At 38.4% G+C, this 17,483-nt stretch overlaps 1 protein-coding gene across 1 annotated transcript; it reads right to left on the reverse strand.

Annotated features, from left to right (window-relative positions):
- Nucleotides 1-5,667: 5,667 nt before the first annotated feature.
- On the reverse strand, nucleotides 5,668-7,067 carry LOC139745272 (heparan sulfate glucosamine 3-O-sulfotransferase 3B1-like). Its single transcript, XM_071655673.1, has 2 exons — nucleotides 6,267-7,067; nucleotides 5,668-5,913 (listed from the first exon to the last, which is right to left on the reverse strand). Exons 1-2 carry the CDS (start codon nucleotides 7,065-7,067, stop codon nucleotides 5,668-5,670), a joined length of 1,047 nt encoding a protein of 348 aa, XP_071511774.1.
- Nucleotides 7,068-17,483: the final 10,416 nt, after the last annotated feature.

Consider the following 17,483-nt stretch of genomic DNA (forward strand, 5'->3'; position numbering starts at 1 on the left):
TCTCAAACGGTAGCATTCCTTTTATTGTTGTAAGGAAATATAGATAATGTAGCTCAGACTATGAGAATATCTGACATTGAGAAACCATCAAACTTTGGAAGGATATTTGGAAGTGCAGGTCTCCCATCCATCCTAATTTCAGGGAAAAGATTTTACCTGGGTGGTAATGCTACTGGGATGCCAGATTCCTCTTGTTTCCTGAAGACAATGCAATGTATCTCAGTGAGAGAGGTGTGAATATGTTAAAAATCTACATTTCTCTAGTTTTTTAGATTACTCGGATAAGTGTGGAGTGGTGCATGTGGTAGGCCTTCATTTGTACAAAATTATATTAGAAATTTTGACCTCGCTTCTCCAAAACTTGCCAAAGTTGTACTGAAAAACATAAACCTGAATGTTTTTCTACAACATTGAAGCACAGATACAGTGTATCAGTAATATGAGTCACAAGTATTTGATGATAATGACTACCACTGTGTATGTTTTATGGTATTCAGATATTCATTGGTAGTTTTGCACACTGTATTAAATGGATGCACACTGTAGAAACAAATTTTTACATGCATGAAACTTCTGTAAATTTCACAAAGAGCCAAGATTTGGGAAGTAAAATTAATCCCATTTTTTTTTTTCTACGCAATGCACGGAATGTCAGTGGCAATTCATGAAAGTTTCGTCCCGTGAAAAATTCAGTCAGCTACAACTCATGAAAGTTTCATGCCTTAAACTTGTCTGGTTTTCCAATAGTTGACGAGCAAATAAAAAAACTAAAACAAAACAAAAACAAGAAATACATAGAGTCCATAAGTTTGAAAAGCTGATGGGGGAGGGGGTTGGCATCAGGTGTCAAATGAAGGAATAGCCATTGATGATGTAACACAATCTGTACTTCTGCCCCTACTATTATATAAACCATAAAAGACGAGTCCATTTCATGGAAGTCTTGTGAGAGACTTTCCTTTCATAAGGCACTCTTACGAGAGACTTCATGAAAATGGATTTGACTTTTTCTTTGAAGTCTGTCATAGCGACATATGAGCGTCTTTGGCCATTCTGTTGTGTAATCACTTCATGAAACTATCCCCTGGTTGCCAGGGGAGAGGTTGACCTGATTTCATTGGTCCTCATTTCTTGCCCACTGGGATACATTAAAATACCACGACTAGCGCAGGTCTGCTAAAATAAAATTGCGTGTCAGCCAATGTTAGCATTGAAGTGTACGCTCATTGGCAACATTTGACTCCCAGTCGACATTTGTGGCTTTGTGTGCACTTGGCATAGAGATCAGTGATAAAACTGTACACAACTGATTATGAGGATTCAGGGATACTAGTACCTGTTTGATCTGAGTTGGGCCAGCATTTCCACTGCATGGTGTTTCCGCACTACCACATCTTAAAGCCAAGAATACAGCTGTATACCTTCTTTTCTTTTTTGGTCTTTTTATTTTTCAAATTAAACTTCATGTACTTAACATATAGTGCTAGAGATAACATTGGTGAAGATAGCCAGGTCCCTGATTCACTTTAAAGAAGCAAAATATTTATGATTGGCAGCCTTTGCAGTAATTAGGGCTGAATGTTTAGTCGTGTTGGAAGGGACCAATTCTGGGATGCGATCAAAGGATTGTAATATACATCTCATTTCCTTTCACAGTAATCGTAGAGATGATCTGTCGTGTGTATGATGTTTATGTACTCTGCAAGAATAGACAACGAACAACTCACACCTAAGTACAGAAAAACGAATGCATATTAGATGCGTTGATATTGCAGAGTCGTCAAAAATTATGGCACATTACAGTTAAGCTTCTCAGAGCAGACCTAGAGCAAGTCCAAATTTACCAAAGCAAATTCTCTGCTATTTCATGTATCTATTTCTCCACCTCATGCAGAAAAGACTTAGTAGTGATTAAGTGTGTCAAACAGTCATTTGATTTTGGCTGCTTGCACTACTTAGCTGTTATAGAATTGATTAGTGATGGTGTATGCAGGGCTGTACATCAATGGTGGTCCCTAGGTCACTAAAAATTGATGTCAGGCCACAAAGTTGAAGAAAGGGTATCATTTGGTGGCCCAATCGGGCAACTTACACTTGCTTTTATTTTGGGCCACCAAAATTTCAGATTCAAACATTTTAGTAGCCTGTTTCACCACAGTAAAAAGTCAGTGTTGAGGCCAGGTGTATGTATTTCTTATCATGCAGCCATGATACGCACACTTTTGTCTTTTCAACAAAACAGAAATCATATTTCAAAAACAGATGGTAAACAGTTACTTCTCACTCAGTCACGTGTTCTTCATGGAATAAAGTAGTCAACTCTTTGTTATACATTGTAGTTGATTCAGCTTGATTTGAGAAATGTACTTTTACATGTGTACTTGAAGGTACATGTAATTTCTATGAAAGTATTTTTTTTTTGTTACAGCGCAATGAATAACAAACTGAAAAAATTGAATTTGTAGAATATAAAAATTTTCCCTTTTTTTTCAGTAAGCTCCAATAGTCCTTTACAAAGTTTAATTGTGCATGAACATTTGTGCTTCATGATCTTTATGAATTTGACACATTATTAACCAGATGATGAGCCACAACTTTCCTACATGTACATGTAGACTGTATTTGCGTTCAATGGAATTCATGTGTTACATGTATTATGGGGAGGGGTCATTCTTTGATATTTCCAATACAGCATGTTGAATGATTATTGAACAGAAATTATGTATTTTCGAGCATGTATATTTTGACCGTTGTTGTTTTTTTCATATATGTATACAAATATTGAAACACCGGCACATCTGTTATTAAATCATCTGACTAAATAGGAGTATTAAAATGACCTTTCAATACAAAAGAAAGCTTCAATCAACCTGTGAGTGTGCTGCATTTAATTTGTCTCCTTTTGATTTGAGGTATGTGACTTGATCATGTAGTGCTTTTAGGGTCACTAAAGGCCACCGCACACAACACGATCAGACTGGTCTTAAAGTCGTAAGCCAAGCTGGGTCTTAAGACCAGTTGTACGACCGGACACCGCACACTATACGACCTGACTGTAAAGCACGCGCAGTGCGCACTGTGTGCGCTTGCATTTTACTGCATTGTGAATGACTGAAAGCCTACGACCAGTCGTAGAAATTCAACATGTCAAATCTCTATGACTGGCGCTGAGACCCAGTCGTACGACTAGAAAATGGCAAGACTGTGACGTCACACTTCTAGTCTTAAGGTCTTAAGACCGGTGAATCGGGGCAAAATCGTGTAGTGTGCGGCGGGCTTAACTGTTTGTGAGATCGATAGTGACCTGGACCCTGTTGCGTAAAAAGATGAAATCAAATATAAGTCAGAAAATCAAACGTAAGTCAGGTATCAGCCAAAGACTTATGTTTGATTTTCTGACTTACGTTTGATCTCAACTCTTATGCAACAGGGCCCTGGAAGAGCCCTTGCTTGATATGTACCTGTTTATGTTGGTTCAGCAAGAGTGTATACCTGTGTGTTTGGATGTTAAACTTCAAATACATGCAAATTAACTGACATCATATAAATAAATAGCCATTTCAATCAATTTCTGTCACGAGCTACCATGTTATACAATTTACATAGGGTATTTTTAAAAAAAACATACTTATTGCAAGTTTTCGTAGCTTAGATAACTAGAGAATTGGCTGGTCGGAATTTGCAAAGTTAGTATTAATTTAGTCTATGGATTATTCAAATTTAGACTGTACAAGTGAGCATGACGCCAACAGACGTCCAATAATTTATGCGCATTGTGCGAGGTATGCCTGTTTTGCGCTCGTAGTCCATGGACTAGAATGAAGTATGAATTTTATTTATTCATAATAAAAAAATAGTGAATTTGGACCATTTAATCATCTTAGTGAATTCGGACTTTTCAATCATCTTTAAGGCTTTCATAATGACATGTCCCATGGAATGAATAGAACCAGAGAATTCTGATGACAAAATGATTCGTGAATCAGATTTGGATGAACTGAAGATTGTAGATACATTGCCGTATTACACATCTCACGATGTCCTATTATCTGGCAATTCCTCATTTGCTAAGAGCTGAGATATGTTTTTTAGATTCATTGGTGCAAAATGGCAGTGAAACGAAAGACACAGCTCGGAATCTACAATACTTAGAATCTACAATACATGTACTTGGAGACTACTGTTGTGTTGTTTTTTTCTTTGTCTCTACTGCATCTGTATTCCAGTCTCACCCACACGCAATCTATATCATGTATACGAAAGCATTCGTGACATCTTAATAACATCTGTAATATTGAACAACAAATCATTTGCAAGGACGGATCCAGGAATTCCGTAAAAGGGGGAAGGGTGCAAACAATATTTCTAGTGCTACTTCCGGGTTTCATCTACTTTATTTTTCTTTTTACCCTCTTTTGTTTTAACAAGAAATAACGAGGGGACGTGCGCCCGGTGCGCCCCCCTCTGGATCCGTCACTGATTTGTTACATGATTGTTATTTCAGGATTACTATCCAAACTTAGCATTTTGGATTCAGATGTCTAAAAGTACTCGTAAATTTTCACAAGTCCTGTGTATATCAACATCTATTAATATACAATCTACTGATAATTCATCACGTGCATACACGATTCTGTCCCACGGAAACTATGCTATTTGTCATAGTGCATACACTCAATTAATTTGTCGAACACAGGATGATTAACTTCCGGATATTCTCTGTCTTTTGATTCCCCCTATCTTATGGCAGCTGACTTGAATAGTTGAATGTGCATTCAAGGAAACCACAGCCCAAATATAAAGGAGACTTCTACACATCATGACGTCATGATACTTATGGGTCAAAATTCATTCACTTCATTTTTAATCTGAATTTACGAAATACATGTATTATTATGTAGAATGAAATCAGACAAAGAAGTAACAAAGTGATGATGGCGGACACAGCCACATATGGAAGAGATGTGATAAGGTATAATGGTAGCATGGTCGAACATACAAGTCTCTCATTAGCATTCACACAAAGATTTGGTGAATTTATGTTTGTTTAAATGAATCATAAGAAAATGACATAATTTTGGCAGTAATGACTTTGTACAATGGGAGGCGTCGTAATTTATTATAGATGCTGTACTACTGACGAAAATTGATGCCTCTTTCATATTTTCTGGTTTTGCGGCGAGAATATCATTGCCTTGTTTTTTTTTTTCACATTGGAACTATGACAAATATCACTGTCTTCTGAAAACATTATACCCTTCAAGCTCCATAACTTATGGGTTTTTCTTCTCCGAAGTTTGAATCTGTACTTTTCTCTTACCGAGACTTGGCATTTGTATTGGAATAATATGTGATGATTTGCCGCTCGTTGTATCAGTGGAATTTCGGAGTGAAATCAAAATAGGTCTCCGAGTTCATTTTATCTTCTTTCAATGCCTCCTTGAATTCCCTTGCATGGCGTCTGTAAACTACCCCAAAGAGAACAGGGACCTAGATTGAAGTTAATGGTACAGTGTAAATGCAAGTCTAATCTGATGTATTCCCACATCAGATTCAACATGTAAAATGCGACCCCACCTAAGGCTCGGAGGCCACAGGTCACCAATCTCCATCCCGCAATCTCCATATAATCCCGTCATGCTGTGGGAATAGTCCGTGGCTATATTATCATTCCGCATCATGTGGAATCCAGGAGAATGTTCTTCCCAGCAGAGATTCAAGCTCGGCGTCATATGGCCTATAGTATTCTCTCAGCTTTCTCATGACCTCATTATCCACTTCCGGATGGTGTCTCCCCTTGACCTTTCCAGCACAGGCGTGAACCGGCTTGGCCTTGCAGTAAAATCCTTTGTGTTTGTCGAAATATACACTCTTCTCGTTGAAGAATTTTGGCAGCCCAAGAAATGTCTCCATCTGCAGAGATTATGACACAGTATGAACAGTGCGGTGTATTATTTCATATTTTAATGATCTTCCAGATTTAATTTTGCAGTAGCAACGCTTACAGTCATGGTACAGTATCGAACTATTAGTTCATGGTGTCGCTCAACACAGGATGCAAATATACCCCCGTTCATTGCGCGATTGAGTAACACATATAATTAGATATTAAATATTTCAAGTTTGTTTTTGGAAAAAGTTACAGTCTTCCCTAAAGGCATATTTCTCAAATATAAGTGATAAAAGAAGTGAAGTGTTAAACGTAAAACATATTATGTTCCTATATCTAAGGTCAATGACACGGTTCTTTGTAAGAATCAACTCACCTCTTGTAATGCTGGCAGTGGGTTTTTAATGAAGGCGTCTCCATCAATCATAAGAAACTGTTTCCTTGGAAACACCTTTAGCCACTCCCTAAAGTAGATGACGTAGGCTCCGTGAACCAGGATGGCGTTATTACTGTTGACCTCACCGTTTGGCCGAATGACCGAACCCTCGAACGTGGTGTTCAGGTAGCAGAGAGCTTCTTGGCCCGGTGGCGCCACACGTGGTATGAAGAACTCGGGCCAACCAATGTGAAGAAGATGCAGATAGTCAGACACTGCCCTGACAACCGGGTCTCGAATGATGACGATGAACTTGGTGTCGGGCATGACAGCTTTTATCTTGGAGGGTGCAGAGACATCGAATATATAGGAAGGTGTCTTTTCCATGGTAACTTCATATTTAGACGAAACAGGCATCTGATCCCTATACCAGTCCAGACTTTCGTTCTGGCGCTTGTTCCAGTAATATATCTCCTGTGGCGCTGAATGGACCAGGTTTGGATGACTATTCAGGAAGAAGGAGAGGGCACTTGTCCCACACTTTTCCACACCAATCCCAATCGCTTGAGGCAATCTCTTCTTGCAGTCGAGGTCGGCCACGGCTTCGTCAACCTGTTCCTTATAATGGCGACAGCTCCGGACAGCGGCTACTGCTGACAGCTGATTTTTCTGGCGTGTTCTTGTGCTGATGTTTATAAAACTCATTTCCTCTGCAACAAACGCTTTCACGAGCTGTCGCCTCGATGGCTGCGTCTTTACATGGACTGGTTTGAAAGTGTTGTCAAGAATTGTTGCTGTCATGTTGTGCGTTATGGCAAGGACCATAGCAACAATGAACATACCTAGCAAGATTGACTTGATGTTCCTGGATGCCCACATCATTGATGGCAATCACCCAACGTTCTATTCCGGACGATCCGCAGGAGCATCAACACACTGACACTGAGTGTCTTCTCAGTTGCCCTGGAAAGATGGCACGGAGTGAAATGTTTTCAAAAAATAAAGGGAGATTATTAATGATTTAGACATACAGATCCCCATTCAAATACACAAATAAACTTCACTTAAACATAAATAAGTCCTGAGTATTTCATATCAGGTCTTCTAATTTGTTCTTGAACGAACTCCGTGAAAAAAATCTAGATTCTTGTAACCAGCAATTGGCATGAAACAACGGTTTACTATTTTCCTACTTTTGCCCATTCAGTGCACATAGCGGCCACCACTCGAGTTTGTGATTCAGTGTTTATTAGAGGCATAGAAAATAAAAAATCATCAGGAAACATGATTAATACATTAAAAAAGACGAAAGTAATGAAGATTTTTGAGACGCATTAACCTATCGTCTCGTTAGTAGACGGATAAGGATGGAAAAAAGCTCACAATCAATCATATCCATAATGATTCATGTTGAAGACAGGCCATTTTGGTATATTCAAGATATGTAGTAAACGTAACTACAAAGTAAAAAACCTGTAACTGTTGGCCCGTTACCGTTTTGTCAATGAAAATACTATGGCTCAATAGCAGATAGTTGAACAGGCAGATCCCCTTTAGAAATTTCAAACAAGGAAATTTCATGCGATTTGCATAATTGTGAACGTACGTAAATTAACGTTGTACATGTTGATAATATACAAGTCAGCAAGATAATAATGCCGCTGAAGCAACGAACAACCTCAGTATTTATAGCAAACAACCAGTGCACGAAATTTTATGGGACCACTTAGAGAGGAACTTAACTCCAACGATGTTAATCTCCAATCTAGAACTTTCCAGGTTTGTAACAAGACAAACGCCTGGTGGGCCCTCCCCTGTTAAATTAACAACATAAACTGTGACTTTCTTTCAGTTTTCCGTTGGATTAAGCATGACTGGTGTCATTTCGCCTACTGCCGATCAAGGAAATAAGTTTTACGTTTGGCATTAGTAGCGTTTGAAATCAAACTTACCTACACAATGGCGTCCACGTCAAAGCCCATGATTCTTGCAATACACATAGGCAATGTGATAGCACCGCCTTCTTGTACTACAGACGATGCTTCGTAAATATTCAGAAGTCTACTTAAAATTCTATTTCTGAACCCACAGTTCTTTTGGTGTGCAAGGCATTGGTGGTTCTATCATGAAAAGAATGAGGCATGTCTCTTCTTGGTCAAAAGTTTACTTAGCTTGGTCCCCAAGGCGCAAACTAAGCATACCAGGTCAACAGACTTAGCGACTTCTTTGTTCAGCATAGCGAAATCGCCAGACCGGACTCAGGCCTCCCCCACTGGTCAGTATACTGACTCAACTCGATCTTTAGTAACCACTGTCTCAACAATATCATGCTGGTGCACGAATTGTTTGTATCGTCCTTCGGCTAACAAATTGTTAGCAGTTTGTTAAAGGTATTTGTTTCATGATACTGCCCCCTCTCAGTACCTCAGTAGGCTTGGTCGTCCAAGCGGATAAGGTATGAATAAGAAACCTCTTCGTCCACCCGACAGAGATGGTAAGAAGCCCAGTTAGTCCGGAGGGTTGACCTGCTTTTGAATGAAAAGTTTTTGTGCGTCTTTTTTTCTTCCTCAGTTTCTTGTGTTTGTTCTTCCCCACAAACTCTTTAAATAACACTGGCGAAATGGTACTACAATGTATAGGTAAAGCTATACGATGTTGTATATGCCAGAGGTATCCCCGACAGCTTATGCTTAAAACAGACACTCTTACCTCTGATATTTATATACCGCTAACATTTTGGCTTTGACATTTCTACGTCTGAGATTTTAACTATTCACGTTTCACCTCTGACATTTTTACCTTCGACAAGCTGTATCTCCGAAATGTTATGACTTTTGAAATTTCATGATAAAAAATGTTATGAATTGAAATAAGATTTTCTACCTATATGGATTGTGCAGAGTATTGAAGTGTCATGGATGATATTGAGCGCCGAAGATAAGTCGAATCGATTTTCCTTATAATGATATAAAACAGAAACGTAATTGCTTGATCCGTACTTGCAGAGGGTTTTTGAAACCAAGCATACCTTAATTACAAACATTAGAATATCAAAAGTGGTGGAAAAATAGTAGTGTCTTAGTCCATAGCAAATGTTATGTTTTGGTTCCTAATTTGTATTTGGAATTCCTTAATTGCACTATCCCGTTAATAAATTATGATCTTAGGTTTCACATGCTTATGCAATGATTATTGTTAATTTTCAACAATTATATGTATTATTTTGGGCATAGAAATTAAATTAAATTGAAAGTGAAAAGTGAAATTCGTTGAAGACTAGTGAATCATATCTGTCGAAGACTAGTGAATCATATCCGTCGGTTCTATTTTAAGGTGGCAAGTCTGGGATGACAGATGGGTCTTTAGTGTTTTGCATTCTCTATCTATTTTCCGATATGAGAAGAACAACAGATCAGTGTATATCAAATCGAGTATAAGAATGCACAGGACGGCTGGATTGCCCTATAACTTGGCTGATCCAACAAGGTACGACTGTTCTACCAAGGGGTTTAGATTTAAAAAGAAAAAAAAAATCAATGATTTGATACAATTACATAGAAACATCAAATTGCTCCCTGATAAGTAAAGGCTTGACCTCCTATTACCACTTGGAAGAAAGCTGTAAAAGTGAAAAAGGGACAGGCCCACGCCTTCCTGTGTCCACAGTAGGCATAATAATGGTGCATTGTCTCCATTACAATGATCCCATTACGGTTACGGTTAGTCATGTTAGTATTTTCTTCTTCTTTTTTTCAAACTCCGCCAATTAATTCTTTCTCCTCTCTCTCTCCCTCTCTCTTTTGTCCTCTAGCTGTGAAGTCTTACTATATCAATACAATGTATGGAAACTCTCAAACATTAACATAAACAACATTACTTCATCTACTTGATTATTCCAGCAGTGACTGTTTACGGTTTAAATCATGCTTTCAAGTGGCAAGCCAATGAGAGATGGGGCCAGAATTAAAATTGTCCCGTGAAGATTGGAGGTCCGGATGAAAGAAATTGAATTTCAGATCTAATGTTGCAGGTAAGCATTTTTTAAACATCCAGAACAACGCAGAATTAGTCAAGCAAAATATTAGGGTCCTACTTGCTCGAAAGCCTTCAGGCGGAGAGAAGCTTATGGGAAAATGATAAACACAATTGATATATTCAGTTCAGTTCAGTTTCATTTATTTTCCATTCGACATCCAACAAAGAGTATGGTTGGGGCACCACCTATCGACAGGGCACCTTCCCATCGACACCCTGCGTATCATGGCTGTTTGCGTATAGAACAAAAAAGTACGCGCGGGATTAAGTGTCATTAGCTATAAAAACAATAAAAACGAAGAAACGAAAATCAAACTCAAACAAACCAAGCTAAAAATTACACATCCGATCAGTAACGACGCATGGCTGTGAAATTCACGTGTATTACCTATGGCCTGTGAAATTCACGTGTATACCTATGCTGTGAAATTCACGTGTATACCTATGGAGGAGAGGGGGTGTCGATCGCAAGGTTCCCTTTTTAGCTGCGCGAAGAAAACGGAACGCACGCACTAAAATTGCGCTATTTTAAAACGGAGATTCATAATCAACGAGACGGTCACGACATTCAAAACTGCAGTATTTATGGCATATTTGAGGTAAGAATTAGGCGGATTTGTATTATATTTTTAGAATAAACAAGCTACAGATCCTTAGGGTGTCGATACGTGGTACCCCCAACCCTACAACAAAATATAAAGTATGCACTGCACCATCACATTGTTTGAAAAAGAAAATACATAACGCAATATGAATCGTTAAGTATATGATAAGCACAACAGAGTAGAATAGCTAAGAACATTAATACATACTTTGACACGTGTGACATAAAAGGATGAGAAAAAAGGTGATCCACTTAAAAGCAAGGTTTGTAATACGAAGATCACTCAAAACGTAATAATAAGTCACCAAACAACATAGACATCATTATAAACAGTAATCATTAAGTACAAAAAAGAAAAGAAAAAAAAAACCCAGACTAATCTTACAAAGTTACAACCTGATGCAGCCACTATTCGCTGAGCCGTGTTATACCCAACAAAAGAATGATGGACAAGAATAACAAACAAACAATTTATAGTAGATACAAACACACATGCTCGTGTTTAAGAAATGTTAAAATGTTAAAATATCACATTTGTATTGTATGGATGACGCCTGCAGCTATTACAAGACACCGTGAAAGTTTTCAATGCACTTTTCTCTATTAGTAAGAGTTCTGTTGGATCCCATGCCTTTCAGCAATGCTTCTTGATGATAATGATAAAGTTCATCTGAAAGAAACTTGTAATCTATCAATCATCATCGTATCCCGATAAAAATCAATTGATTCACAGTGGAAAAAGTAGTGGAGATATCTCTCTACAAATCCAATTGAATAAAAAGAAATGTTGGAGAAAACCACAAATTCATATTAGTTACGATATGAAATCAACAGGTTGCTTTTCTGTACCAATCTGACCGAGTTCTGGAATAATGCGGCGAACCTCAAGAGCAGTTTCTTCACTATGCCGGCCATAATCTGTATTCATCCTTCTTGAGCGCGTTAAGGAAGCGGATTGCTCAGGTAAAGACGATTCCAAACTCGTTATTTTAGTGCGGGCTTATGAGAAGATACTAGTAATCTATATACAGTATATGGAGTGCAGTGAGGGAAAGACAGCTACATCACTTTTCTGTCCGTATTTCTGACTCTTTTATTACTCGCCTTCTCACAATGGCGGAGTCGGTCTGGAAGTGGATTCAAAACTTTTTAAATACTGATGTGGTTAGTCCTATATGCAGATACCATGAATTTTACGCCATTGCATACATAATTTAAACATTAGGCCTATATTCCGATTACTGCTGCAGTCCACTGTAGCATGGGGGTAGTTTAGACGATTTACATGGCCTTGTTATGATGGCGTCCAGTTATCAGCTATAATCTACATTTTCGTGTATCATGGTTTACCAGCCTAGAGGCAGGGAGGTGCTAGAGGGTTGCTCTCGTATATAGGCAACCTATAGGTTGCATGATAGAGAACAGTTTTGCAGGCCATGCCTGCCTGCTAAAAACACCCTCTTTTTGTCAACGGGCTGACCAGCTCCGATTAAAAGGAGCCTTTTCCCCCTCTTGTTTACCATACTTTCGGTCAACAAAGTTTCAATAGGAGAAAGGAAACCTTAAAATACCTCCACTTCGCTAAGAATGTGTCGTGTCGACACGTTATTCCTGCAGTTAAACGACGGTTTTCGTTAGTTGCTCTAAATTCACTTAGGTCCTACAGCTGCTTTTTCAGTCTATCAAAATCATCACTTTGAGATGAACTACACCGATTTTCTCTCCTTATAATCTGTATGATTTTATAGTTGCTTTTCAATTTCATTTCTCTGTTTCAACCAAGCCTCCAGCTCCCAGTTCCATTTTTTTTTTTTTGATGTTTGCATGTTTTGTGTGCGCGCGTAAGTGTATTTGTAAAATGACCGATTTAGTTCCCGTCTGCTGTATCAAATCAAGCTTGGTATGCGCGGTAAAGATATTTACTGATAGTCAGGTCGCTTAATGTCAAAATTCGGGCTTACCGTTACAGAGCGGATAAAAGCACCAAATTTGGAGAGGTGATCCCCTAGGACCTACTCATTGATATTAGAGTAGGGGCCCTCTGGAATTTTTCGATTTTTAGGGTGAAAATGCTGAATTTTGATATTTCTTTATAATATGATATATATACTGTATTGTTAAGTAATAGTCAGGTCGCTTGGCGAAATTACCATTACACAGCAGATAAAATCATCAATTTTTTTTTCATACGGATTCCTTTAGGACTATTAAACAATATTAGAGTAGGAGCCCTACTGGATTTTTTTTTTTGTAGAAAAACACTAAAAAGATCAAATTTGAAAATGGCCGACACTTAATTGGCAAAACCCTCACTTTTCATGTCATATGGGTGATTCGATCGATGACAATATATTACATTTGTTTTTGTATTTTTGGTTTGCTTTAGAACCTTGGTTTGAACATTGCGTTAGGAGCATTATATTCTTGTGTAATGTAGAGTCTCTGCTGGGGGAGGGGTAGGGCAAAAGGGGCGGGACCCCCCCCCCCTTCAAAAAAAAAATGGTTGTTCGCTTGTTCTTTTGCGTGCACTTTTTCCTCGTTTTGCTCTATACGCGGGGGATAAAAACATAAAATTTGGCGCATGGATTCCTTGAGGACTAGGAACAATATTAGACAAACCACACACACACACACACACACACACACACACACATACAAGATCAAATTTCAAAGTGGCCGACACTTATGGCAAACCCCTCACTTTTCATGTGATATTACTTATAGAATGGTTGATACGATGACTATATTAGTATATCTTTATATTTGGTTTGGCTTAAAACCTGAATTTGGACATTGCGGTAGGAGCATTGTTTATATTCTTGCGTAATGTAAAGTCTCTGAAGGGCTGGGGGAGGGGTAGGGCAAAGGGGGCGGCCCTCAACTTAACAAGGGGTGGTTCGCTTGTTCTGTTGCGTATTTTTTAATCGTCTTGCTTCTTTATACACGGCGGATAAAAGCATCAGATTTGGCGCACGGATTCCTCATCAGAGTAAGAGTCCTCCTGCAATTTTTAAGGAAAACACACACACACACACACACACACACACACACACACACACACGAAATCAAATTCCAAAATGGCCAGCACTTAGGGCCTATATGGCAAACTCCCCGCTTTTCATGCCATATGGGTGCGATTAGAACCTTGATTTGTGCCATTGAGCTGAGTGTGTAACAAAGCTTTCAACAGTTTCTTCACTCCCAAAGCAGAGTTCAACTGGAACAGCAATAATGGCTCGGAACTGTTCAGCATTGGACAGGAGTGACTTGTAGGCATCTGTCTTGTCACCACTTGCCCTTGAACTCTTCAAGAGACACTTTAAGGGTTGAGCGGTGTCTTGCTGGCAAATCACGATCTCACTTTATAATAAAAACCATGATGGATCACATTCTGAAAAGCAAAAGTATTGGAATTTAATCCAATTATTGTAACAACTTTGATATCCATCACATCATTTCACTTACGGTGGATTGGAGTAATGTTGTCATGCATTTGTTAGAGAAGACATTTCTGGTAAAAATTTATCTCTAAGTATGTACTCGTATAATATTGCCTTGGAATGTTACAGCAGAAAGCACATGTACATGATAAAGGTAATCATCTGGGGGAAAGAAGGACATTATACAGTTTGTTGTAAAGCGACTATATGATAGTTAGTTAGTTCTTTTCCTGCAAAATAAACCTCCCTCAGCATGCAAACGCAACTTTAAACATCTTTAATCCAAATATATATTGGCCAGCACAACTATATGACAAGAGTGTCTTTCTTTCTGTCCTCATTTGGTACAATTATCGGTAAAATTCCTGGTAAAAGAGAAAGCTCACCAATAATCTCAGAAGGGAAATTTTCTGGTATACTGAGACACATATCAGTGGCACAAGAAGAAAGTAGTAGCAGTAGAATGCACCCCCGTTATAGCAAACGTCGTCGGGACCGGCAGCTTTTTTTACCCTGTGATATCGACAATTCGATTTATTATAAACAGAACAGTAATGTATAGAAAGATAGATGAGAGTTTTGGGACCTGATTTTTTTACTTAGTTGTTACGAAAATGCTTACCGCGTTCGTCATAACGGGAGTGCACTGTATCCACAAATAAATCTTACTGCACTGAAAAATTATTTCAGTGTGAAATGATTCTTAGAGTCTCAGAGCATGGGAGTAGCAGGGGTGGATCCAGGAATTCCGTGAGGGGGAGGGGCGCCTTTACAAAATTAATTACGGGGGCGCATGCCCTCCCCCTCCATTTTTTCTTTTTATTTCTTTGTTTTAACAAAGAATAGAAGGGGCGCGCCCGGTGCGCCTCCATGCACCCATATCCCCAACTGAGTAGGAAAACTGTTTATTTTAGAAACTATCTTCTGGCTGTCTAAACTGTATACATTATACAGTTGTATTTGATTAGTATACAATATGCGTATATAATATTTGATCAGAATTCTGCCAGCTCCATGTTTCAGATGCTTTGATGTTAATCATGGTCTCAAGTTTGAGTATGTTTTCAGTTCCATGACAAATACATCAATTCACAACAGATCTGAACTTAGGAATATATGACCACATTCCCTTACTTACACAATGCAGTATATATATCATAATTATTATAAAGAAATATCAAAATTCAGCATTTTCACCCTAAAAATCGAAAAATTCCAAAGGGCTCCTATTCCAATATGAATGAGTAGGTCCTAGGGGATCACCTCTCCAAATTTGGTGCTTTTATCCGCTCTAACGGTAAGCCCAAATGTTGACAATAAGCGACCTGACTAAGAGAATGTGATAACATATAAGTTCAGATCTGTTGTGAATTGATTTATTTTGGAATTTCAATTCGCGCGCGCGCGCGCGTGTGTGTGTGTGTTTAAAAATTGCAGGAGGACTCTTACTCTAATGAGGAATCCGTGCGCCAAATTTGATGTTTTTTTTCCGCCGTGTTTAAAACAAGACGGAAAAATACGCAACAGAACAAGCGAACCACCACTTTTTAAGTTGAGGGCCGCCCCCTTTGCCCTACCCCTCCCCCAGCCCTTCAGAGACTTTACATTACGCAAGAATATAAACAATGCTCCTACGGCAATGTCCAAATTCAGGTTTTAAGCCAAACCAAAATTAAAGATATATACTAATATTGTCATCGTATCAATCATTCTATAAGTAATATCACATGAAAAGTGAGGGGTTTGCCATAAGTGTCGGTCATTTTGAAATTTGATCTGTGTGTGTGTGTGTGTGTGTGTGTGTGTGTGTATGTGTGTGTGTGGTTAGTCTAATATTGTTTCCTAGTCCTCAAGGAATCCGTGTGCCAAATTTTATGTTTTTATCCCCCGCGTATAGAGCAAAACGAGAAAAAAAAAGCACGCAAAAGAACAAGCGAACAACCATTTTTTAAGAAGGGGGGGGGGGGTCCCCCTTTTGCCCTTATACCTCTCCCCCAGTATAGTTCAGAGACTTTACATTACGCAAGAATTAATTCTCCTAACACAATGTTCAAGCCAAGGTTCTAAACAAACCATAGATACAAAAACACACGTAATAATTGTCATCGTATCACCCATATGACATGAAAAGTGAGGGTTTTGCCAATTAAGTGTCGGCCATTTTGAAATTTGATCTTTTAGTGTTTTTCTACAAAAAATCCCGGAGGGCTCCTACTGTAATATTGTTTAATAGTCCTAAAAGAATCCGTGTGAAAAAAAAATGATGCTTTTATCCGCCGTGTAATAGTAATTTCGCTAAGCGACCTATTACTTACGCAATCCAGTATAGGCCTATATATATATATATCATATCATAAAGATATATCAAAATTCAGCATTTTCACCCTAAAAATCGAAAACTTCCAGAGGGATCCTATTCTAACTTTATTCAATAGTCCTAAAGGAATCCGTATGCCAAATTTGATGCTTTTATCCGCTGTGTAACGGTAATTTCACTAAGCGACCTGACTATGAAGCCCGCATGAATATTAGAGCTTTTCTGACTGCCAAATGCATTTTCGGAAATTTGGAAGATTCATCATTCATTCAATCAATCAATCTATCAATCAATCAATCAATCAATCAATCGAATCAATCAAACAATCAATCTATCAATTAGTAAATCAATCAGTCAATCAATCAATAAAGTATCCAGTTTTAAGAAGACATCTGTTTCAACAAGTAATTACTTTATTAAGGAGACACTCGACCTTAAGGAGACAATTTGCGTGATAATATGAACTTCTGAAACTCTGTACCCGGTATAACCAATTCATATTTGTTCAAATACAAAAGTCTGAAAATCATCCGGGGCTCTCTTTTAGTAGCACCTCAAACACTGTCTTAATAATCTTCTTTATTTGGATACGATGGCATGCATTTAACAAGACACTGTTGCAGCCACGAAGATGATAAATCAAGTAGGTTACTCCAAGAAATCTAACAAACGTTTGAACAGAACCACCGAGTAAAGTCCGTATGTATCAAACAGCCTTTACCTGTTTTTTTTTTTAATCCCTATATACTCTGCATGGGTTCCAGCGACTTCTTGTAACAATGGGTTAAAATATACAGGGACGTAGAAACGACTTTAAACAC

The sequence above is a fragment of the Diadema antillarum genome, unplaced genomic scaffold (genome assembly GCF_040938485.1).
Source record: "Diadema antillarum isolate AM-2024a unplaced genomic scaffold, OU_Dant_1.0 seq00001249_RagTag, whole genome shotgun sequence".
NCBI classification, from domain to species: Eukaryota; Metazoa; Echinodermata; class Echinoidea; order Diadematoida; family Diadematidae; genus Diadema; species Diadema antillarum.